At 38.0% G+C, this 24,730-nt stretch overlaps 2 protein-coding genes across 3 annotated transcripts in view; both read right to left on the minus strand.

Annotated features, from left to right (window-relative positions):
- Positions 1–1,496: 1,496 nt before the first annotated feature.
- PSBR (photosystem II subunit R) lies at positions 1,497–3,138 on the minus strand. Its single transcript, XM_089146074.1, has 5 exons — positions 2,899–3,138; positions 2,484–2,542; positions 2,250–2,305; positions 1,884–1,936; positions 1,497–1,793 (listed from the first exon to the last, which is right to left on the minus strand). Exons 1-5 carry the CDS (start codon positions 3,050–3,052, stop codon positions 1,699–1,701), a joined length of 417 nt encoding a protein of 138 aa, XP_089002200.1. The 5' UTR covers positions 3,053–3,138; the 3' UTR covers positions 1,497–1,698.
- Positions 3,139–4,324: 1,186 nt separating this feature from the next.
- LOC149025861 (GTP binding protein) overlaps positions 4,325–24,730 on the minus strand; it is a 35,860-nt gene continuing 15,454 nt past the window's right edge. Inside the window, exons 7-13 of one of the 2 annotated variants that reach the window (XM_089146076.1) lie at positions 20,693–20,757; positions 14,776–14,892; positions 11,478–11,553; positions 9,338–9,430; positions 8,515–8,565; positions 5,421–5,541; positions 4,325–5,316 (exon numbers count right to left, since the gene is read on the minus strand). In XM_089146076.1, coding sequence (XP_089002202.1) covers positions 5,443–5,541; positions 8,515–8,565; positions 9,338–9,430; positions 11,478–11,553; positions 14,776–14,892; positions 20,693–20,757 — 501 coding nt within the window. In that variant the 3' untranslated portion in view covers positions 4,325–5,316; positions 5,421–5,442. Of the gene's footprint in view, positions 5,542–8,514; positions 8,566–9,337; positions 9,431–11,477; positions 11,554–14,775; positions 14,893–20,692; positions 20,758–24,730 lie in introns of both variants that reach the window. The other variant, XM_089146075.1, reaches the window with a different exon arrangement.

Raw genomic sequence — 24,730 nt, forward strand, 5'->3', positions numbered from 1 at the left:
CTGCAAGCTGAGTTGTTGGTTCATAAGTTTCGCATTTCCCACCTATATATGTTGTCACGTGGTAAAAGAAAACCCTCTTGTATTAGCAATTGAATGGGTTTAATATTATAAGGCATCAAAATCAATTCAATAATTTTGTACAATGATAAACCAATCAAAATGGAAACCTGTGAAAAGAAATTTTTAAGGGTACAAGTGCCTACTGAGGGTATAGGAAGCTTTAGATAGGGAAAACCTTAAATAATTTATAGTAAAAAGACTCTCAACTGTTAGAATCATGTATCAACTTTTTTTTCTTCTTCTTTGTCGTATAAAAATTTTCTTTTAAAAGAGTTGATAAGGACCGAGTTTGAACTACAGAATTGAGATAGCTAAGGAAATGAAAGCCAATAGTTCTTGTGGCACAGGGTAGGACCTTTTGGGCTAAGAAGTCAGCTATTGTATTAGAACCCATGGATAACATTTCAATGAAGCTTTTTTTTTGAGAGAAACCATGATTATTAAACTGCCTTTCCTACTATTAATGAAGAGAAAGGTCTAAAGGGAAAGAAATGATAAAAGGAGAGGATCAATGGGAAAATGATGTTGGAATCCAAGTAGTGAAGAAGCCAAGAAGGTACTCATTAAAAGGAGCTTTTGGTTTAGAAAAGCTATGAATTGAAGTGGCTTTTGACACCATTTTGTGTTTGTCACGTGAATATACAATAGATTATATAGGAACTTTTGGAAATAAAGAGGTACTCACAGAGTCACAGCTCACTCACCCACCTACTTAACCATAGTATGATAGGTTCAATAAGGTCGTGTGTTTAATAATCTCCTCACTTTCTTTTCTTTTCCAGGGAGAGAGGGAGGTAGTTCATTCACTTGTAATCAATGAATGATCATAAAAGATGACCATGTCAATGCATAGGTACAGGGTGTTAGGTGATGTGATGCAGTGTTGATCTTATTCTTTTTTGTAGGAATCTCTTCAGAAGGTGGATCCTTTTTCTTTTTTTTCTTGGTTTTTTGCTGTGAGTTTGATGAGAAAATAAGTTTGATTGTCATTCTTCTTGATAGAATTGTATTATGGAAAACAGTTCAATTAAAACCAGTCATAAAAAATGACTTCTCTTGTAATCACATAGTTTTTTTTTGGGGTATGTGTATGTCAACATGCTTTTGAAGTGTTTTAAATGGAAATATATTAATGAAAAGTGGAAATGGAAGTGCTAAGGTGACATTCCATCTTTACTATTTGCAGCTCAAACTGCTGCTTGGGTAGGGTGTACTGATCAGTTTTAATGAACTTAGAATCACAAGCTTTAAATGCTCTTCATCTATGTTACATTTGAAGGTTGAACATTGAAAGTCAGGTTCCTTGACTTTTATTGTCTATTTAAGCATGACTGAAGTCAATTAAGCTTGAATTAATGTCTTCTGCTTTTATTTCTTCATGCTTAAGGTGTTCATTCACCTACTCTGTCATGAGATCACCATGACCCTGACATATATCTTATATATTATACGACTAATATGGAACCATAACATTATAAGATGAAATGCACAGAAGAGTATTACATACAATTTTTTTATATTCCCAACAAGATATTACATATGATCATAAAATGGAGACAAGAGTTTTACAGAGTCTTGGTGACTTGGAGAGAACTTGGAAAACTAAACTACTTGGAAGATAAACTGGAAATTAACACTTTACTGACTCAAAGCACTTGTGGTGTAGACAAGGAGGGCACCCCCACCCAAGACTCCAGCAAGGGTAATAGCCCATATTAACAATCCAGTGGTACCTGCAATATTGTTATATTGTAATGTACAATCAAGGACCCAAGCAAACCAGAATCACATTATAACTGGGTTGAAATAGATCATATTCTTACCACCAACATAGACATCTCCAGTGGGTGACCAATCGTTTCGGTCGTAGATTGGACTGTTGAGCAACAAAAATCACAAAGTTTTGTAAGATAATTACTAGACAAGTCGTTTAAAATTTGTATATCTAAATTACAGATTGCAACACTTAATCTCATTAGTATCCTTTACTAGCTTAACCTGCTCATAATAAATCAACATATATAGACTAAAAGCATAGTCCTGCAGGAGGACATGGGCAACCAGCTGATCAAGCTTGACTGGAACTAGGCTATCTTTAGAACTACACTGTTTCTTATGTTATGATCTACTGATAAAACAGTGAAGAAAAAGGAAAAACCAAGAGAATTCCACAAATTATGAGAGTCTACCTGTAACCATCCACATTAGCACCGTATTTGTCAACAAACTGGTAGACACCCTTTCCCTGCATCCATTCAAATCTATGAGAAAGATTAAAACATTTCAGATTAGTTAGAAGAATTCCAAAGTAGCAGGAGATGAATGGGTTGATTGGAACAAGTCTGAATTGGTGGGTTCAAATACTTAATCAAGGTCTATGTAAGGCATAAGAGGGAGTAAAATGTAAGGGTCAGAGATTTAACCTTTCCCTTCCTTCCTGATGCATCAACACCATCCCTCAAGTTCATGCCACCACCAGTTCCTAAAAATAGGTCAATTCAAAACCTTATCAGCCTCTGAGATGAAAAGAAATAAACAGAAAATCCATAGATGAGTTTCATAGTCATAGTTAATACATTTAGAACTCTCATATGTGTTATTGATGATATATATGTATATCAGATTATAACCATGGTCATTAAAAGATCAACAATGACAGCCATGTAGGGAGTTGCAGTCTTTCTGCATATATGGTGTGACAGAATGAAACTCATGAGTACACACAAAAGCAGTAACACTCATGTAAGAATACAGAATAAGCATGTATACAAGCATGTCGATATGTAATGTGTATGCTGAACCATGCACAAGAGGGATGTGTATGGGCATTGAACTAACCATATGGTGTGTCAGTCTTGATCTTCTTTACACCACTGGCCACAACTCTGAAGGAAGAAGAAGACCTTGCAAGGGAGGGAAGGCCTCTAGGGGCTGATCTCTCAATCAATGGAGATGGTTTCAAACTCAAAGAAGACATGACTGAAGCTGCCATGGCTGTGCTAGCTGCTCTGATTTGGCTTTCTTGCTTGAACCTTCTAATTTTCTTTGCTCCTTGTGTCCTCCCGTGTTTAGAGTTCGAGATGCAAAAAGATAAATCGATAACAAGAGAACGAGTGACTATCCAGGTTGACACGTGGCAATAATTCCGTGGTTAAAACTGGATATGTATATTACAACCTTATCCGTCTCATCCTATAGAAAAAAAAAGGAAAATAATGAGGTTTGAGTGATTTTTAGTGACCCTCATCTCGTGGGAATATTCCATTATATTTGGAGTGGAAATGACAAAGATGCCCCGAGCTCCATCATATTATACTCTGTATTTAGATCTACACACTACTACATTGGGTAAAAACAAGATGACTAATGCTCGGATTCACTAGTATCTGAATCCGCTTATGATTAGCAGAATTCCTATCTGAATCCAAATCTGAATCTAGCATAAATTTAGAAAAGGCATTGAATTCGAATCAGGAACTTCGGATATCCGATAATAATTTGATCCGATAAATTATCCGATTATTGATTGGTGATTGTCTTTTTTTTAAAACTTTTTTCAATTTCCGATTACCGTTTCCGAATCCGATATTGGCATCTTTTTTAGAGAAAAATACTTAATACTTTACTATAACCAGATAATTTTCGATTATCCAGTTATTGATTACCGGTTTCCAAATCCAATTATCATATATTTTCAGAGAAAAAAATGTTGAATGCTAACTCTATTTGGATAAATTTTTATCCAGACATTATTCCATCCGATAAGCAATTTTCCGAATCCAAAATTGGTTGCTTAACGGACACAAATATTTTGTTGTAAGAAAAATTCCAGATACAAATACACCCCATAGTTTTGGACCGTGTTACAACTGAAATAGAAAAAACAATATAAACGACAGGCAATAATCTTAGATTATATTTTGCAGGTGGTAAACACGCTAGATCCATGGGGATTGACCTTAGGGCTTATTTGATTATCTGAATCTGGAGATTTCGAATCTTGGTTCATGACTAAAAAATTTATCCTGTTTGGTCTGTAAAATATTTATGGATTCATGAAATCTAGAAATTCCAAATTTTGCCTGAAAAATGTGAATTAAACCATTATTGGATTTTAGGTGAAATCCATGGATACTATAAGTATGAAATTGATAAAATTTACGATTTCACGCAAAGTAACCCAACAAAACTCTATGAACTTCAATAGATTTGAGACTAACCAAACAATTAATGTTTTCAACCATGAATTTGTAGATTTGAAATTCCATTTCAAGTCATCTGGATAAGTTTGGCTAAATTTATTTGGAACTCTTTGCTACATCGAACCAACTAAAAAACTTAAAAATTACAATAGAAAAATATAAGTATCCAAACGTATACTTAGAAGATCGGTGCATCTAATCTAAGGTCCTACTTTACTGATTAGAAATACTTACATAGAACATCATAGCTATGATACGAAATATACAGGAAAAACATAACAAAACATTGGATAATTAATCTCACTTCAACCTTCAACATTATACATCATTTTATGGGTCCAAGTTTTCCATGGAGGGAAATATATTGTCAGAGGCTAGTCCAAAGAAGACAAGGTAGGGTAGAGTGAGGTTAGGGCTTCAACTCTGGCTCGGCGTCGTTCTCAACACGCAAACACTTTGCACCCCTTTAGCTCTTATATAGTTCCCCAAGCACAGTGAAACAGCAAACCAACCAGACCAGGCCCCAGAACCCAGAATTACATACTGATGATTGATAATTCCACAAAGCAAGTTAAAACAGGAACCTAAAGTTGGCTGGTCAATTGGTACAGATGCGAAACTTGCACACATAAATGCAATATTGCCTACCAAGCCGGACCACAAGGATCATACCAACAATTTTCCTAGTTTGAGACAACTGACAACACATAAAACAATTCCTCTCGCGGCAAAACCATGAAAACTTTGCTTTGTTCATGTTAATATTTATTCAAAGCTTTCAAGGATTGCCCAGGCATCCATGTGACTTGTACAACTCAGTTACTTCGCTGGTGTCAGCCTCCCTTCCAATACATAGGATTGTTTAGGCACTTCGACAACCACACATCTATAACTTCCTGCACAGGTGAACTTCAGGAACACTGAAGATTTCCCCAGAGGAAGCGAACCACTTCTGGGCAGGGGATGAAGTGCTATTTGCAATCAAAATCTGGCGATCCAATTGGTTCAATTTAAAATTATAGAAGAAAAACAAATAACACCTTCTGGGGTTACTCTACATCAAAAACAAAACCGTGCATATATAAGGATTAACAATTTTAATAAAGCTTAGAACTAAAAATGGCAGCTCATGCAATCTCCAGTTGCGCTAAGATTCACCTTTGTATTGAGGCTGCAAGGCTCACTTCTTTCCACCCCCTGAAACGTTGAACTTAAAAAATATTATATCTCCATCTTGGACCACGTATGTCTTCCCTTCCTGTTTATACTTCCCTGCAGCCTGCAAAGTACAAGGATGACAAAAATCCATGTTCAGTAACTAAAAAAGATCTGAACAAAAGTAGACAAACTAACAAAACAAAAGAACACAAAATACAAATAATGAATAATTTTAAATAACTAGAGATAATCAATTAATTGAAGTACCATGGCCATGCAACTTGGGCAAAGCTGAGAGAAAAAGTGGCAAGGGTCAGACATTAAAATTTACCTCACGGCTTCCTAGTCTAAGGGCACTGCCTTAGAGGTTAAAATCCCTTGAGATTCAACTCTTTATATGTGTGTCGACCATTTGATTGACTAAACCTTTCCTGGATTTCTAACTTGCTACCATCGTGCTATCCCTGTTTGCTTGTACTAAGAATATTGATTGGTTATACATTAAAATATAGAAGTGACTACTGCATGATTTTTCTTTCATTTTTCAACTCCTCCGTTGGGAATTTGGGATCCTGTACACGTTTCCATCATAGTTTCTTGTGATTGCTTGCCAGAATACATAGCTGGGATAATCACCAAAGAGAAATATGTAGGAACCAAAAAAAATCTGATGCATTTTCATTTCATTCAGGCATACAACTATCTAATAGTGCAACCATAATTCTCCAGTTAGTCCAGCTGACTTATTTTCTGGCATAGCTGAAAAGGTGTCACCTAGAATTGTAAATGCTAGTAAATGCTGAATTAACAATCAACAAGATGATTAAACGATGGACATTAAACAGAGATGATGAGCAATGTTTCCACAATATATTTGACGTGCCAGCAAACCTGCAGCATTTTAGTTTTTTCATGGGGGCTTATATTATGAATTGAATTTATTCAGGACTGAAAATCTTAAGGCCTTCACCGCCTTCACTTCTGAAGGTTAGCAGTCCCTACTCTATGACAATATCAGAAGGCAGTGAAAGAGAAGGCGAAACCAGTACCCGTGCAAAGAAATATGAAAGAAATGAAAAACAAAGGACTCATGAGTAGACTCAGTAAACAAGGTACTCTAAAAGTTGAACCTTTAAAAGCTTATCAATAAATAATATTTATAAGCAAGGAAACAACCCTAGTAACTGCTAAAGACAAATATCATAAGTAACTACATACAAGTCCCTGACAGAAGCTAAGAGAAAAAGGGGTGTTGTGCATGATGTTCCCACTAGTGTGGGTTCTAGAAGATCAGTGTAACAATAAACAGAGTGCTTTTTACATTTATGATGGAAGATGCAAGCTCAAATATTTTCAAGGTTTCCCCATGTAGGCATGGCAGGAAAGCTTTTAGGCTCTTTTTTGTTCTTCATACAGCATATCTCTAGTTTTAAAGATGCAACTAGTTTAAGGTTCATTTTTTGACATCTGGAATTATATTAACCATTCACCATAAATTAACTTGGATGACAATCATTTTATATGCAGTCGGCCAAATACATTAGGAGGTCCCAATCCTCATCTCAAGATTCTGCATTTGAAAAAATTTATGCAATCACAATTTGAAATTTAGATAAGTTCTGAAAATTGGGTTTGGGCTTTTACAGTTTTTTAACTGTGGTAGCACCCATTATAGGACCTGTAACACAGGTGTAAATGAACTAGAATTTTAGGCGGTCTCTTTGTAGCAAAAAAAATTGTGGGTATCATGATCACTTTCTCCAAGTTTTCATTAAGTGGTCTGAAGTTACAAGTCTTTAATTCCTAGTCGGTTAAATCTTTCTATTTCAGTTTATCATTCAATAAATAATTATATTTGCATTCGCATGTTCTGCTTGGAGTTAGATTTTGGGCTATATTAAATGTATTAATTTGAGTTCCGGAGAGGGTTTTTTTTTTTTTTTTTTTTTGGGGGGGGGGGGGGGGGTGTCAAAATAGGTTTTGATATAGTATGAGCAAAGGTCAAGTTTCTCCTTTATGTATCTCTGCCTAAAAGTCATAAGGCTGCGCTTCAACAGAAACACCTAGCTCATGGGATCCATAATCTAAATAAAATTGGGAGTCACATTAGTATGATCTTAAGCAACAAACAGAAATAGCTTCTAGAATTGAATATCAAGTTGAGAACCGGGTATGGCAAAAGTTACAAAAGAATTGAAGAAAAATATGAGAAATAAGGGTTAACAGAAGATATTTGCAATATCATCTATCTTCCTAGTCCTCACTCTAAGACAATACCCTTACAAACCTTAGTTCTGCCACACTGTTTGGCCTGTATCAGTTTCCTTTTTATTCTCTTGTCAGTGTATAGAACCCTCTTCAGTTAATGAACTCAAACCACAACATATTTCATTCCATGTAATACCACCAAGAAGAAACCATAGCAATGGATTCTCAGTACAGAGGAGATTTGATTTGAGATTGGAGCTAAACAAGCCGGGGATACACCCTAAATTGACAAAGATATGCAAACTTTAGATCTCGTACTAAGTCTGGCTCTGAAGACAGCCGATTGGGGAAAAGGTATACATGTAACCGACCCTAATTAGTTAAGACCTGGTTGAGTTTAACCAAGCCCATAGCTACTGTCAGTTGACTCATGAATTTTAGACAACAGCGTAACAGAACCTTAATTCTACATAAATGTATGCCATACAACGCATTAACAAGAGCATTAGGCTAGCAGAACCCAAAATCTCTTAAAAAGAAAAAAAAAGCTATTGTATGTTTTGCTAAAGGTTACTATTGGAAACTTAACCTTATAACATATCAAAATATTTGGACAAAATGAGACTTTTTTTTAAATGGCACTCAGAAATAAATGTATGAGTCACTGCATGTTCCATAATATTTAATGATGCCATGCATGTCAAGCTCTTTCTATATGTGACCAAGAAATTTGAGTTCTAATCCCACACCAATTTTGTTAGTATAATATATTTGGTTCAGACAGCTAATATTACTTCACCCAGTGAAAACATCTTGAATCTAGCCAGAAAAATTCAATGAAAAAGGTGTATAAAATCAATTTAAGCAGATCAACCAAAGAAAATACCTTAACAGCTGATTCACTGCCCAGTTCCTTTAGATCCTCAAATTTCATGACCTGAAAAATTGTCACAAAGACAGTAAGTAGATTGTCAGTTCTATAGTTATACAGTTCCATACATCCTTAAGAAATCAAGGCTTCAACAGTTAATTGTGAAGATTTTTCAGGAAACAACAAGAAGTAACTTCAAACAGGTACAAATTGCCTTGAACTCGTACTCTTACCTATCAATGTCACAAAATATAGTACGATTTATTTCTCACCTTGGTTTTCGCCCACTTAAATACGAGAATTCTTAAGTTAATTTCAGTATCAATTCTTAAATATATACATCATTTCATTTCCCAAAGGTATAAAATCTAAATATTGATAGACATTGTAGAAAAAGGTGATTGGGATTCTGGGAAGTAAAAACCCCATCACCTGAAAGGAGGATATGGCTTAGGAATTATTAGCATTTGCTTATTCAATATAAGTCAAATTGTATTATAAAGGCTCCCGTTCTGTCTGTGTTATTAGACCTGTCAAGCACCAGCAAATTCACTGGGATATTGCACAGGTACCTCAATGGCTTTAATACAAGAAACAATAGAATTAGTTAATAACTATCCAAAAAATTAGTTGAGCCTTTTTGAATTGGGCCAAACAAAAACAAGGCCCTGTAGATTTTGACTGGGCTCTATTGTTAAAAAAAGGAGGCAGAAGCAAAATTATTTACTGCCAGTGGTAAAGAAATAATCCAGACATTCCAAGCCAACAGTATTGCAGGTTCCAACATGTTCTTCAAGGTGAAGAATTCAATGGACAGAAGTGTGCCAGAAAAAATTACCTCAGCACAAATGAAGCCCCTCTCGAAATCTGTGTGGATAGCACCTGCAGCTTGAGGAGCTTTTGTTTGACGCCTAATTTGCCAGCATTTGACCTGAGTAATTCGTTGTCACATAATTTGGTTACACAGCCAATATATAGAAAGCTTAGACGCTCAAGAAGCCACCCCAACTGTAAAAATATCAAGTACTTTGGGAGGCCAGAAAATTATGTACATCTGGTTGTTCCCCAAGTAGGTAAACAAGTTGCAAGTTGTAACCTCATTGTTTTGCTCTCATTTTATTCCTAATGGTTTATCTAATGCAAGGATAGTCTTGTCAACCATCTTATTTCTGGGTGGGGGATAAACAACAGGAATTCAGGCCGTAGGCCTGACTAGTCCTGTAAATCCGTAGTGAACCACAACTGCATGGACTGGGCCAAACTGGGAGGATAATCTTGTCAGTATACAACAACAGCTTTTAAAAACGAAAAATGATTGGTCACTTTCAACTGACTTTGGAAAACTAATTTTACCCCACAATTAAAAAGAAATTTTGTGAGTAAGAAAAGGGCAAAAAACTTGAAAATTTCACCTTTTGCCAAAAATCCAGTTTCTGTTCTAGAACTAGGGCTTGAATTTTTATCCTTTTACAACTTCAGCTTTTAACATTGGAAAGTAGTTCCCATCCAGGAGTGTGGCCTGCACTAGCACTCCTCTGTGTGTGTGTGTGTCTCTCTCTCTCTCCCCTCTTCAGTGGAGCAGAGGCATTTTTCAATGTTGAGAGGATAGAGGAAAAGATTAATGGGATAGCTGGCGTAGGCCACACTTCCAATTAGAGTTCCTTTTCACTTAACTATTTTTATGCAATTCAAATAAGGGGTATTTGCTTATTTAGGAAAAACATCTAAAAATAATGTCAGATACATGATTGTTAGGAATCAAGCTCTAAGAATCAAATCAGTCACTGAACTTGAAAGAGAAAACAAGGAAGAAGAAGAGAGAACAACACAACCTGCGATTCTAGATTAACTTCCTAGAATCACAGGCTGTTGTATTTATAGCCTTCTAACTCAAATTACAACTTGAGAGACAAGTATCCTTGTCCTCTAGAAAGGAAAGAAAATTACATGTAAAAAGACAATAAACTAACAAGAGATTCTGCCCAAAATAGAAAGTATGAAATAGTAACAAACTGAATATAGAAATTAATAGAAATTCTGATTTCTCAAAACTTGTGCACCAAGACTGTTTTGCCAAAATAGAAACTTGTGCAACTTGTGCACCAAAGTTGCTGCAATTCTCAACAATGATACATGGCAAAAACAGGTGCATGTCCAGGATTTGAGCCAGACTTCAAGTTTTGATGGGGATAAGTGGATATCTCTAGTTGTTTGAGTTGAAATTTGCAAAACCACTCAAATGTGGCTGAGATAGTGTCAAAACCATGCTAAATCCATAAAAAAAAACATGTGGTTCTGGCACTTGGTTTTGTCTCTGTTTCTCGAAACCTTGGTCAAACTATCAACTGAGTTGTTGAACCATGGCACTAAAAGAATTGATGCCAAACTGCTGCCAAACTCCCACATTTTATGCTCAACAGTTCTATCAGACAAATAAAAAACCTGCTCTTAGTTGACGTATTATATGGAATGATCTGCTTGTCTCTAATGCAACGGCATATTAAAAGAAATGTGTTCCTATCCATTTTTTCTCCTAACAAATGGCACCCCATCGTAGAAGATGGTAGCATGCATGCATAATTGGTGAAATGTTGAACTGCTTGTCAAAAATACTACTGGAATTTAGACTTCATTCCAATACCTTCCACACGGTGAAAACAATGGCATGATTATCAACGTTGCTAAAATCTGCTGCAATAATGACTCTAGGAATACTCTTTCCAGCTAATGAAAAAACAAATGTCTGTGCATGCATTTGATGGCAAAAATAAGCATGCCACAATGCTTTTATGCTAATTTCAAAGATCATAAAGACACCCAATGATGAATAGTCAGTGATAGACCTGATAGTGGATAGCAATAAAGACAAAACAAGCTCTTGCCAGGAAAGATAAGGACAAAGGGTCAGCCAACAGACTACTGAAAGAAGGACAAAAGAAAAAGAAAAAAGAATAGAAAAGAAGAAGAAGAAGACTTACCTCATCAGGTCCTGCAGTGAAAAAGTAAATGAGATTTATTGCTGAAAAACCAGTCTTTATGATCTTCGGAAGGGCACTGAATAAATAAATAAATTCGAGTTAAATAGTTCTAGAGCTTTGTATTAAGGGCAGCATCAAAAGTAAAATAACATCAGTGATATATTCTATTCATACTATGAGTCCTGAAGACTCTTCGGCAAGGAGAACAGAAGGAAAAAAAAAAAAGGGATGGCTCCTAATTTTTTACTGCTCTCCAACACTTCCACCACACAAAAAAAAAAAATACACAAAAACAAACTAACCAGACAGTGTAAACAGATCATGAAGCAGATGTAACCACGTAAGTAGACCTATATGCACTATTGTATAGATCCCCATTACTGGTTTAATGAGGAAGTGGTCCTAAAAGTAGATCAATATTTGATTTCCTGGTCTAATTAGATGCTAAATCCAAAAAATCAACATACATCATACATACTTGGCTAAAACCAAGCTTATCATAAATATCCACAAAACAAACATAGAGATCCCAGAATACCAGAAAAATTAAATGTGTAGTAAACAACTCAAGTCCCATATGTATATTTATATATACAGACCATCAGATTGAATATTAACCTTATTGGATTCAGAAAAAACCCATATCTGAGGAGTAAAGTTCCCATATGTATATTTATATATATACAGACCATCAGATTGAATATTAATCTTATTGGATTCAGGAAAACCCATATCAGCAGAGTAAAGTTTAATATTTGAATGGACTCGACGGATCCATTGAATATAGCGATAATAATAAACTGCAACATGAACGATAGACTACAAATACGAGGATCATTACAAAACAAGGAAAATACGAAAGATAATCTGGTTAAAATGATGCCAGCCACCCCCTAGAGCACTGCCTATAGCAGAAGCTTCCCCTCGGCCTACAGCTGCCTAAACTTCCCACAAAGATAACCAATATCTACTCCTCATGACTCCCCCCCCCGCCTTTTTAATCCCCCAACAAAAGCAGTCAGTTATGGTCCCCCACTCTCTTTCCCCCACGTGTCCTGCTCCCCAGGGCCTATCATTACCACCACCTTTGAAATTCACCTTGTCCTCAAGGTGAGGTGAAGTCACAACTCACAAGCTTGTTCTCCACATGTTTGCCGCATAACCACATCATATACATGCTCTACATGACTCAATCAAGGAGACTATAACAGTAACCATCATTCCCATTGTATGCCCTGCATCATAGGAAGGTGAACCATATTGTAGCGGGCATGGAAGTTCTATCCTAGGTGCAGAAGATGCTGGGATGCACCAGTAGCCATCAACCTTGTGCATAAGCCAATATAACAATGATTGATATTTCAAGTGCAAACCACTCCAAATCTGGCTAATCTGTAGCCTTGAGATTCTTTAAGAACAGGGAAAAAGCACTGAGCAGGGTAAGCAAGGGAACCCCAATTCTGGAATACAGAGCCTCAGCTAGTGCTTGGTTTCCCATTGCTGCAGTTTGTTTGACACTTAACACCTTTCTGTTCCGTCTTCTCAGAAAGGCAATTTCGAAGAGGTTCAACATGATCAGTTCCACCCACTGCACGCTGATAAATATTGGAGTTCAACATTTTGGTCACGCACGGCTGCAGGTGGAATAGATCTCAAATTTTTTTCCCACTCTTCATGTAACTAATCAACTGAACAGTAATTTCTCTTTGTTCTCTTATATCTCTTATTTTGGAGACAGCTCTTTGATACCTTTCAGGTCCTCAAAGAAATTGACAATTTCTTACCAAGACTTCTGAGTATATTCCGTCTGCTTAAGAAAACTATCAGATGCAAATAAATCTTTATTGTGTCCTTTGGATCAAGGGCAGACAGCTGCCCTTTTAATTCCTCACAATCTCACAGTCGTTGTTAGACCTTCAGTTCTCCCCTTCATTCTCATATTTTCTATCCCCCCCCCCCCCGGATCAAACGTGGTATGATATCAATTTGATAAGAACCCTCTAATCAGCAACAGCAATTATTGACTATGAATACAAGGATTATTACAAAACAAGGAAAATATGAAAGATTACCTGGTTACAGTGGTGCCAGTCACCCCCAGCACTGCCTACAGCAGAAGCTGAGCTAAACTTCCCAAAACGAAATACTGATATCCACTCTTACACTTCCCCCCTTTTTATCCCTACAAAAGCAGTCGGTTATGGTCCCTCACTCACTGTCCCCCATGTGTCCTACTCCCAGGGGCCTATCACATAGGCATTGTTGTACCAGAAACACAAATAAAGGGGGGGGGGGTTGTCAGCATTCCCTTTCTTTTTTAAATGCCTAAATAGGTGCTTTTTAAACTATAGCGAATAAAATTTGTACAAGTCAGCCGATGTTTTGAATCCTGTGAGAATTCAGATACTTCCATTTTCTTCAGCTTCTTAGAGAAGGGAAAGAAGTAGGTAGGCATGGTTCTGGCTGCCAGTTCTAGACAAATGAGCAAGGTCCAAAAATTGGTATCAGAAGATTAAACTTGAAAGGCATATGGTATTGTATCGAACCAGAGATGCAAGATACACAAGCATGGAAACAGGAGTATCTAATGGTAGGCTAAACCTAAGATAGACATGTAAAGGGATTTATCAAAAAGAAAAATCCTAATTAACCCTGCATGTAACTGAATCATGGGGACATCAACTGGTTCTGCCAGCAGCTTCAGGATCAGGTTTGAGGGACTTGGATATACCTTTTGTTCATCACCAAGCGTCAAGCTCTTAGGAGAGTCTTCTATTGGTTGGCAGATGATATCAGCAGATTCAGTAGCTGACAAACTTGCTGGGCTAGTGTATAAATGAAAGTTTTGGATTTGTTTATTCCACAATCATAATGTGCATTTGGCCACTTCTTACTGTTTTACTATTTTTATGTGCCAATTTTTCCAATTGAGCAATAAAATATTATGTTACCAAGCATAAAAAAATATCAAACAAATGTGTTACGAACTACATTAAAACTGTAAGGAACTATTGACTCCACAGTTGGGGGTCAAGTAGAGTATTTTGACTATTTTCAAATAATTTTGGAGGGGAAACCGAATGCAGACATTTGAGTTCTTTTAGCATAGTGACCAATTTCTCCCAAAAGATGGTCTGCAAATATTATTGAAAAGAGGATGAGTGACTGATCTTATTAAGGTTGCAGAGAGGCATTGTCATATGAGGGCACCCTAATTTACACAAAAAATTTGCTAGCGTTGGAGATCCTTCCAATCGATTATAAATAACAACTCAACATGTTGAACATTTGAACTGACCTTTGTAGCTTGTTTTCCTCACAATACTTTTTAGCTTCGTCGTCTGGCATATCTGTGAGCTTGCTCTCCAAAATACAGCTGAAAGGGATAATTGGCTCACCTCCATGCTCTTGTACCCTGAAGCATTTCCTTATAAAGATGAGTTTAACATTTTCTGCAGAACTTTTCTTTTTTGAGTGTGTGTGTGTATGCACGTTCTTTTTTTTTTTTTTTTTGGGGGGGGGGGGGGGGGGCGAGGATGAACTTCTACTACTTAAACAAGACAACCACCGCTCAAAGGAAATAGAGCATGTTCAACATAAACACTAAACTCTCTATTTCATTATTCAATTACATATACATATCATTTCTAACCATCTTATTCAAACAAATAACAATCTTATAGTAATAAAATACACAAACGAAGGTTCCCTGCAACTTTTTAAGAGGGTAACATTTTTACTCAAAGGAGAAGATTCCTTAGCAATGGGCTGGATAAGTCAACCAAGTAAGGCACATTCTATCATTTTATCCTTTTCTCTAGGTTTTTGTGGAAAGTGTCAGGCATCTCTCGCTTCTCTGACTAAATGTCAAGCTGATGCATCCCAGCCAAAAAGAAAAGAGCTATGGTGGGACTGGTTCAGTTTTCCCAATCAAACAGAATCTACAGTTCAATATTGGCTCAAATAAGACTAAATTTTAATTCCCAACTGGGTTAATAGGTATTCGGCCATGTAATTTAGGTTTTATATTGTGATGGGATGTGTATTTTGAAGACCAAATAAGAGGAATTTGATTCCTAAAACACCTAATTTGTATAACTTCAGTTTACTACAACATATTACCCCCCCCCCCAAAAAAAGAAGAAGTTTACTACAACAGTAAAAAGAAATTGATTCCTAACTTTTTGCTGACAATATTGTTTTGATTGATGAACAGTAAAAGGTATTAATGCAAAGCTGGAAGTATGGAGATCAGCTTTGAAATCTAAATGTTTTTAAGTTAAGCAGAATAAAACAGAATCTATGAGGTGTAACATTAGTGAGACAATGACAGGTGATGAAGTGGTAAAGCTGGGGGAGCAAGAGATACCACAAATTGAATGCTTTAGATAACTTGGGTTACCTAGTACCTTTACCAACGGTGACACAGAAGATGGTGTAGCCCACCAAATTATAGGATGGATTTAGTAGAGAGGTGTGTAAGAATGTGCAGTAAAACTAGGAGATAGGGTAAGGATGATTGCATTCGAACTGAGTGGGGAGTCGCATTCATTCAGGACAAGCTCCATTAGAGCCACTTGGGATGGTATGGCCGTATGGGAGTTAGTCGCATTCAATTCAGGACTAGCTCTATGACAGACACTTTTTATATGATATGGGTGTGTATAAAGGGACCTATAGATGCACCAATAAGGAAGAGTGATTGGATTTTTTTTTGACAGAATTAATAAAGGAAGAGGAAGGCCTAAGACGACTGTTGGGAAGTAATAACAAATATGCTTGTAGTGGGTCTCAATACTAGTATGACAGCCAATAGAGTTGGTCAGAGGACAAAGATCCGTGTCCCAATCAAGGTTATGGTTGTTGTGCGACTTGTGTCGACCCAAAATTCGGCATTGTAGTGATTCAGTTCCAGCTCCCTACCGTGATGATTCAGTCAGTTACAATTCATGGGAAATGGTGATTTCAATCAACGCTTTGGTGGTGACTCCAAGTCCAAAGTTCTCTCCCTTCTTCCCTTCCATCATCACCGTCGAAATCTTATCACAACATGGAATAAGCCACATGGATCTTTGCCCTAAAATCAGCTCTGTCAAAGACATTACATGGTATGAGGTCTATGCTAAGAATGTGTTTCCTCACCACTTCTCCTATGGTTACTTTAGCCTGTCCCAGGTTCTTTTTGTTCCCTTTATCTGAAATGGATCACTCCATACCAGGACATCTTAAGGCCTCAGTTAAGCATTCTGAGTTACATTTAAACTGTCCTAGTTATCATGCATAGGAGCTACTCCTGGTCTAGCTCTGATATGGACATTCCTTAATAACTTCCCAGTTTTTGTGACACATCCATCTAAACACCATCATCTTTGCTACACATGTTTGTTTGTATGTCACTTCTTTACACCCTAGCATACCGCACAAATTGTCTCTACTGGTTAAATAACAATCTTATAAAAGCTTGCTTTGAAGGAATAGATTGATTGCACGGTATTCTAGACGTAGCCCTCTTCACACCTTTAATCCTCCAGCAACGTCGTCTTCTCTGTCCTTGTTTACCATGACCCATATCTAAAATAGGCACTTTGCAGGATCTTCCTCTCACCAACAGTCACCACCTCATTATCTGTCCAAGTACTGTTACTGTTACAGTTACATGCCATGTAATTTGTCTTAGTTCTACTTATCTTCAAGGCTTTTGGTTCCAAGGTTGGTTTACATGGTGCAACTTTGGTACAAATTCCTGCTTTGTCTCATCCAAGAAAATGACATTACCCATAAAATCATACAAGGAACCTCATTGTATGTTCCCCGTCAAGTTATCCATGATAAGGGAAAGCAAATAAAAACACTTAATATTCATCCCTGATACTACCAAATTAAACTTGGGAATTCACAGCCTTGGTCCCCACCTGATGCTAGTCACCAAATCAGCTGACACCCTTCTAACTCTCTAGGACTCTATTGTAGGCTTTTCCCAGGTTTATAAAAGCCATATAGAGGTCCTCTTGCCCTCTCATCTTTCCACAAGTCTATTAAATAAGAAAATAGAATCCGTCACAGGTTTCTATTACAGCCAAGCAACTGAAAAGGACGATAATTCATAGCAATTGGTTCCCTCACATTCAGATTAAGATCCATATTTATGGAATCTACTGCCATGAAATTAAATTTCTTGTCAACAATAAGACTCCAAAAGGTTTCAATTCCTATCTCTGTCTATTTTTGTTGTCTTAAATTTAAAAGAGAAAAAGCTTAAGCTAATTAAAAATGTTAAAGAAATGAATATTCTAACATGTTTCTATTAAATTCATCAAACCTGAAGAGACATGATTAATTCAACTTATGAAATTCAAATGAGACTAGTACTTAATTTTCTTTTAATAGTAATAGATTAAAAGACCTTTTAAATTTCGTGTTCTAGGTCTGTAAGTGATGTAGCAGCAGACCTGTAAATGGATAGCCGAAATCCGCCTCCGAATTCGCATTTGTATTCGTTTAAAAGTATCTGTATGCGGAATTTTTCTTACCGAAAAATATCTGTTCCGTCCGCTAAGCAACTAGATTCGGATTTGGATAATTGCTTATCGGATCGGATAATATTCAGATAAAAATTTATCCGCATAGAGTAAAGTATTCAACATTTTTTCTCTTGAAAATGGATGATAATCAGATTCGGATACCGGTAATCAATAACCAGATAATTAGAAATCGGATATTATCCGGTTAAAGTAAAGTATTAAACACTTTTCTCTAAAAATGGGGCTAATAATCGGATCCGGAAACCGGTAATCAGTAATCGAAAATTGGAAATCATAAATAAAAAAATAAATGACAATCACCAATCAATAATCGGATAGTTTATCGGATCGGATTATTATCGGATATCCGATAATATTTCGGATTCGAATTCGAATGCCTTCTCTAAATTTCTACCGGATTCAGTTTCGGATTCGGATAGCGGTTTTGCTAATCGGATTCGGATCAAGATCTTGGTGTGTCGAGCAGAATCCAATCCGTTTATAGGTCTATGTAGCAGATATACTCGGATTCCTATACTTATAAGTTGTTTTTTATTATTAGATCAAGTTTTTGGTGATTCTATGATCCATATCAAAATCAAATCTTTGGTCTACTTTACTTGCTCTACCAAAATTATCATAACCATAAAACTACATACCAATTTATTATTTATTTTGTATACTAGTCGTGAAATAATATTGAAGTAATTACTGAAATATGCCTATTCTTTATCTTTTTAACTGTTTTAGTCCCCATATAGCTGAATACGTGTTTGAGAATGCATGGATGATGGATCCCATACTTCGAGTTCATAATATTTTTAGAATAATCACATCTAGCTTACTCCACGATCCTCTTAGCTTCATTTCTGGTTAATTGTATTTTTTTAGGTCCTCGGCCTCTTTAGTCCTTGCTTTGCCACGTCTTGAAACTAGTTCTCTTGAGTCTTATTGGCAGCTTAGGCCTCTTTATCCCACCAACAGATCTCTCTCAGAGCATCCCATAGAACTTTAATCTCTGCTTAAACCTCCTTAGCCACCTTCTTGATACAGGTTATCTCATTCCACACCGTCAGAATCTCCTTTCTTCCCTAGGTAAGTACCAAAATTCCAGTAAATCTGCATAACTTACTAGTTTCCTACAAAGTACTTTAACAGTCAAGTCAGGATATGCATGGTGCATGTTGAAATTTGCAGAATTTCAGAACACTGTCACTATTTTCAAACTGGAAGGAATCTAATCTTGTTATTTTTAATCTAGACTTCTGCAATAGCCAATAAGTAGGGCATTAAAAGTGAATGAAAAACATGACAACTGCCTCAGGTTTTCAAGGCTGAAAGACCAAAAGCAGCGGAGATTTTTCCCCCTCAGAATTTTCTGATAACAGCTACTTGTGCAAAATAAAGACATCTAGGAATGGTGGATGTCCAGTGAAAGAAAATGGATACTTTATACCATAAAAATGAACATTAAGCCACATCAAGTCATCAAAAATCAGCATAGAACTACAAGACAACAGAACTGAAAATGCAAGCTATTGGAAGTCTGAAACTAGGTATTGACGAAATCCAACCAACAAAAGGAACATCTGATTTGAAGCTTTCCTAGTATTATTACATTGTAAAGAACGTGGGATGCAACTTCCAAAGCCATCCATATTATCTGCTACTTTACATTCCATTGAATAAGAATCATTTATTTTTTTCCCAAATGTTTAAGATGTGTCAAGTGCCATTCTTCTCTCCTCTCTTCCCTAGAAGTAAGTGGAACTCTACTAGATGCTTTCTCACTTAAAGTGCTTAACTACGTGCAATGTTATTGCACCTGATATTTCTGTTCTTTTTGTCTACAGAAAGACTAAAGAGCATTCCAATCTTGATCACCATTCAAAACCTATCACATTTAACCAACAGCCCCCCCCCCCCCAAAAAAAAACACAAAAAAAAACTCTGCAAACTAAACAGAATAGCAGCCAAAAAAGTTCAGGTCTGTGAGTCTATCAGAGTCCACAAGTATACCTGTGCCGGGACCAGAAATGATGAAAAGCCTCCCCCAACATCAATATCATATCTTTCACATTTACACCTCAAGATTCCACAGACTCATCCTTCTCAAAATTTCAAAATAATTCGTGCTACTTACTAGTTGTCTGGTATCTGCGTGGATCATCAATAACATTGCCAATTCCACAAGCAATCATAGATAAAACCCACATGGTGGTTTCAGGACCAACCAAGTATCATGAAAAGCTCACTCCATCAATTGTAACAGAGCTAACTTTGGCAGAAAGAAGCACTTCACCATTTACTGGAACCAAAGGTGAAATGACACGTTTTGAAAACATCTTCTTTGTGTGTGTGTGTGCATGTGTATTACTACTTCATTAGTTGGATTTATAGACACTCACAAGCAATCAAGCTCAAACTACAATTACTTTCATACTCTCAAGCTTTTGTTCTAAACTCTCTAGTTGTTAAAAATGAATTTCAAACATTGCAAGAGTGAAATCACCACAATATGATTTAATGCAATCCATCAACTATATATCTTATTCAAAAAAAAAAAAAAAAAAACACTTCAAACACAATGATTACTTATTATTCAGGGAACAATATCTAATAGAAAAAACCAGGATACTGTAAGCAGAGAAGATTAGAAGAAAAATAAGTCCAGGATTCAAACATTGAACGTACCAGGCATGGATCTTGGGCAAAAACTTGTTCTTCTTTCTCTGATAATCTTTCTCATTCATGTTAACCTGTGGATGAAATAGACCAAGCTCCTAAGCTACATTTGTTGAACTGTGTAAGGGCAGAAAGAAAACTAAAAAGCGAAAAGACAGTTGGGTAGATAAAAAGATAGTGAACTGCTTAACACTTCATACTGGGACATGGGATTAGCCAACTGTTTTTCCGTAGCTGGGGGAGAATAATAAATAATCACAAGTTGGCATATGGGCCTTGGTCTTTGTTATGTTTTGATTAATGGGCAATTTTTGGGGGTTTGGTTTAAAATAGGATTGTAAAGCACGACAGATTAGGGAATCAACTTATGCAGACCAGTGTCAAGAAACTAATGAACCAAATGGAGTACAAGCTTTGATCTTGTCTTGAGCCCCTATTAGGCACAAGATGCACCCCCACCTCAGACATAAATAACAAACAGCTAATTTTTTTATCCCTTTTTTAGTTTCTGCTCTAACAGGCAACAATTACAGGGCTATACCCAAGCATGAACCTGAACTAGGAGTGTTCTTTTTCCCCCCTTCAACAATTTTCTTATCTTCCCTTTCCCTCTGCTACCAACTACTATCTGTTTGAGTTTCTGCAATTCCTCAATAACCCAGAACTAGACCTCCAACCAAGACTGAGGCATCGGTTTCAAGGCTGGTTTGACCTGGCCAAAAGCCGAAATCTCCAGGTTTCAACCAAAATTTCAGTTGAAACCTGGTCCTTCTTTGAAATTTCGACCACAGGTTTCACGCCTTATATGACCTCCATTTCATCTGATTTCTTGCCTCCTACCTATTTACAGGCTTACAACATAATAAACACAATGGATTTAGTATTTTTCCCAAAAACACTAAAAGGTTATCATTCAAGTATATTAACAAATGATTGGTTAACCCAGTTCTCTCTTAGCTCCCCCCCCCCCCCAATTTTATTATGTCTGAGTTTATTGTGTGGAATATTAGAGGTCTTAATGCTGTTGCAAAACAAGGGGAAATCAAAAAATTCCTTATGGACTCTAAAGCTACCTTCTGTGCCATCCTTGAGACTCATGTCCAAACTGAAAATGCCCAATGGATTGCCCAATTTTTGGCCCCGTCGTGGTCCTTTCTTTCCAATTATTCTCACTGCCCAAGTGGGCGGATTTGGATTCTTTGGGACCCCTCCTCCTTCTCTATTTCCCTCATTGATTCTTCTCCCCAACTTATGCACCTCTCTGTCACCCCTTCCAATTCCATCTCATCCTTTTTTCTCTCCATAGTCTATGGTTTCAATCGGGCCTCCGAACGTGCCCCTCTTTGGGACTCCATTCGTTCCTTGTCTTCTTCTCTCGGGAATCTTCCCTGGGGTATTGGGGGAGACTTCAACATTGTTCGTTTCTCCCATGAGAGGGTGGGGGGACGTCCTCCAAATCCGGTTGCGGTTGGGGATTTTAATTCTTGCATTGAGGACTCTTGTCTCACTGATCTCCGATGGTCGGGCCACTCTCTATCTTGGCATAACCAGCGTATTGGTGCAGATAGGACTGCCTCGAAACTCGATCGTTTCCTTGTCAATCACCAATGGCTCTCCTCCTTCCCTGACTCCCATGCCTCTTTCTCTCCTGCTTGCCTTTTTGATCACTCTCCTTGCCTTGTCCATCTCCTCTCCCTATCTTCATTTGGTCCCAAGCCTTTTAAATTTTTTGACATGTGGGCCTCTAACCAGTCTTTCCTTCCCATTGTCAAGGAAGCATGGGAGAAGCCTGTCCATTGTCACTCCCTTCCCCTTATTGCCTTTGCTCGACGCCTTAGGAATACCAAGGAAGCTCTCCGTCGGTGGAACTCCTCCACTATCGGAGATATTCCCTCTAGGGTCTCTAATTGCCGCTCTAATCTCCTAAGGATCCAAGCCCTCCTCCAATCTGACCCCCTCGACCCTTTGCTTGCTGAGAGTGAAAGGGATCTTTCTTCTGAGCTATCTTTTCTTGCCTCCCTTGAAGAGAGTTTCCTCCGGCAAAAAGCCAGAATCAACTGGCTCCAGCTTGGAGACTCTAATACGGCTTTCTTTCACCGATCCCTTAAATCTCGAATTAATCACAACTCCATTCCTGCCCTTCTTTCTAGCAATGGTAATTGGATCTATGACCCATCGGGAATCAAAGCCGAGGTTGTCTCTTACTTTTCAAATCTTCTCTCCCCTTCTACTCTCCCGCAGCGCCCTTCCCTCCCCCAAGGTCTTATTAATAAATTTGTTGACCCTCTTTCTCTTCCCTCCCTCTTCTCGATTCCTTCCCATGATGAGATTATTCAGGCTATCTGTTCACATAAATCAAACCGAGCCCCTGGCCCAGATGTTTTCAGTATGGGCTTCTATTCTGGTGCCTGGGATCTCATTGAGGATGATCTTATCCGAGCTGTCCGCAGTTTCTTCCTTAATCCATCTCAACTCTCTTCCATCAATCAAACTTTTCTTTGTCTAATCCCCAAAAAGGCTGGTGCCTCTTCTATCTCAAATTTCCGCCCCATCTCCCTTTGTAACCTCCTCTACAAATTCATCTCCAAAATCCTTGCGAATCGGCTAAAAAAGGTTATGCATAACCTGGTTAGTCCCAACCAATCGGCTTTCATCACGGGTCGTAGTATTGCGGATAATGTCCTCCTTTGTGCCGAGGTTGTCAGGGGATTCGACAGATCCTCTCATTCCCCTGCAGCCCTCCTCAAAGTTGATCTCCACAAAGCCTTCGACTCTATCCGTTGGGACTTTATTAGTGAGGTTCTCGCTGCCATGGGTTTTCCTCCTTCCTTCATCCATTGGATTGAGGTTTGCATCTCTACTCCCTTCTTCTCCGTTCTAACTAATGGCTCCCCGGCTGGTTTTTTTCCCTCTCGTATTGGTATTCGCCAAGGCTGTCCCCTGTCTCCCTTCCTTTTCTCTCTTGCTCTGGAGGTATTCTCTCGGATCCTCCAAGCCAAGACGGATCAGCTCCTGATTTCTCCCATCCCTAAATGCAAAGCCCTTAATCTCACCCATCTCGCCTTTGCTGATGATCTCATGATATTTGCCAAGGCGGACCATCACTCCATCTCCTCCATCATCTCGGCCCTTACCTTCTTTGAATCCATCTCAGGTCTTAGGGTCAATCTTGATAAATCTACCCTTTTCCTCTCTGGAGTGTCTGAGCCTCTTCGATCAAACCTATTGAATCTTTCGGGGTTCAAGCCCGGCTCCTTCCCTGTGGTTTGCCTTGGTCTCCCACTTATCCCAGGTAGACTCACTCGGCATCACTGTTCTCCCATGTTAGATCACATCTGTAAGAGTCTCCAACTCTGGAAAAGTCGACTTTTATCCTTTGCCGGTAGGGTGGAGCTCATTCGGTCTATGCTCCAATCATCCTACCTTTATTGGTGTGGCATTTTCCCGATTCCCAAAGCTATTTCTTCTGCAATGGAATCTCTCTTCTGTGCTTTCCTTTGGAAGGGTCAAGAATCTACTCGATTCCTCCGGCCTATCAGTTGGTCCAACATTTGTCAGCCCAAATCTGAAGGGGGCCTTGGTATTCGTCGTATCCAAGATGTCAATTCCGCTGCTTTACTCAAACTCATTTGGAAAATTGTCACCAACCAAGATTCCATCTGGGTTAAATGGGTCCACTCTTATCTTCTCAAATCTGACTCCTTCTGATCTGTCCCTATCCCTTCTAATCCTTCCTGGACATGGAGGAAACTTCTTCTCCTGAGACACCATGCTCTCCCGGCCATTTCCATTCAGATCTCCTCTGGTTCCTCCACTTCATTCTGGCTAGATCCGTGGCATCCGTTGGGTATTCTCATCAATCTTTTCTCTCCCCGCTCTGTCTATGAGACCCGCATCCCCAAATCTACCCGCCTCTCGCATTTCATCTCTAATGGTTCTTGGGTCCCTTCTCCTCACCATAGTCTCACGCAAGTCTGGAACTCTCTTCCCTCTATCCTCTCCCTTCCCCATGATAGAGTTATTTGGCTCCCCTCCTCTTCCAAAGTT

The sequence above is a fragment of the Hakea prostrata genome, chromosome 2 (assembly GCF_041222555.1).
Source record: "Hakea prostrata isolate BN-2017 chromosome 2, UWA_Hpros_2, whole genome shotgun sequence".
NCBI classification, from domain to species: Eukaryota; Viridiplantae; Streptophyta; class Magnoliopsida; order Proteales; family Proteaceae; genus Hakea; species Hakea prostrata.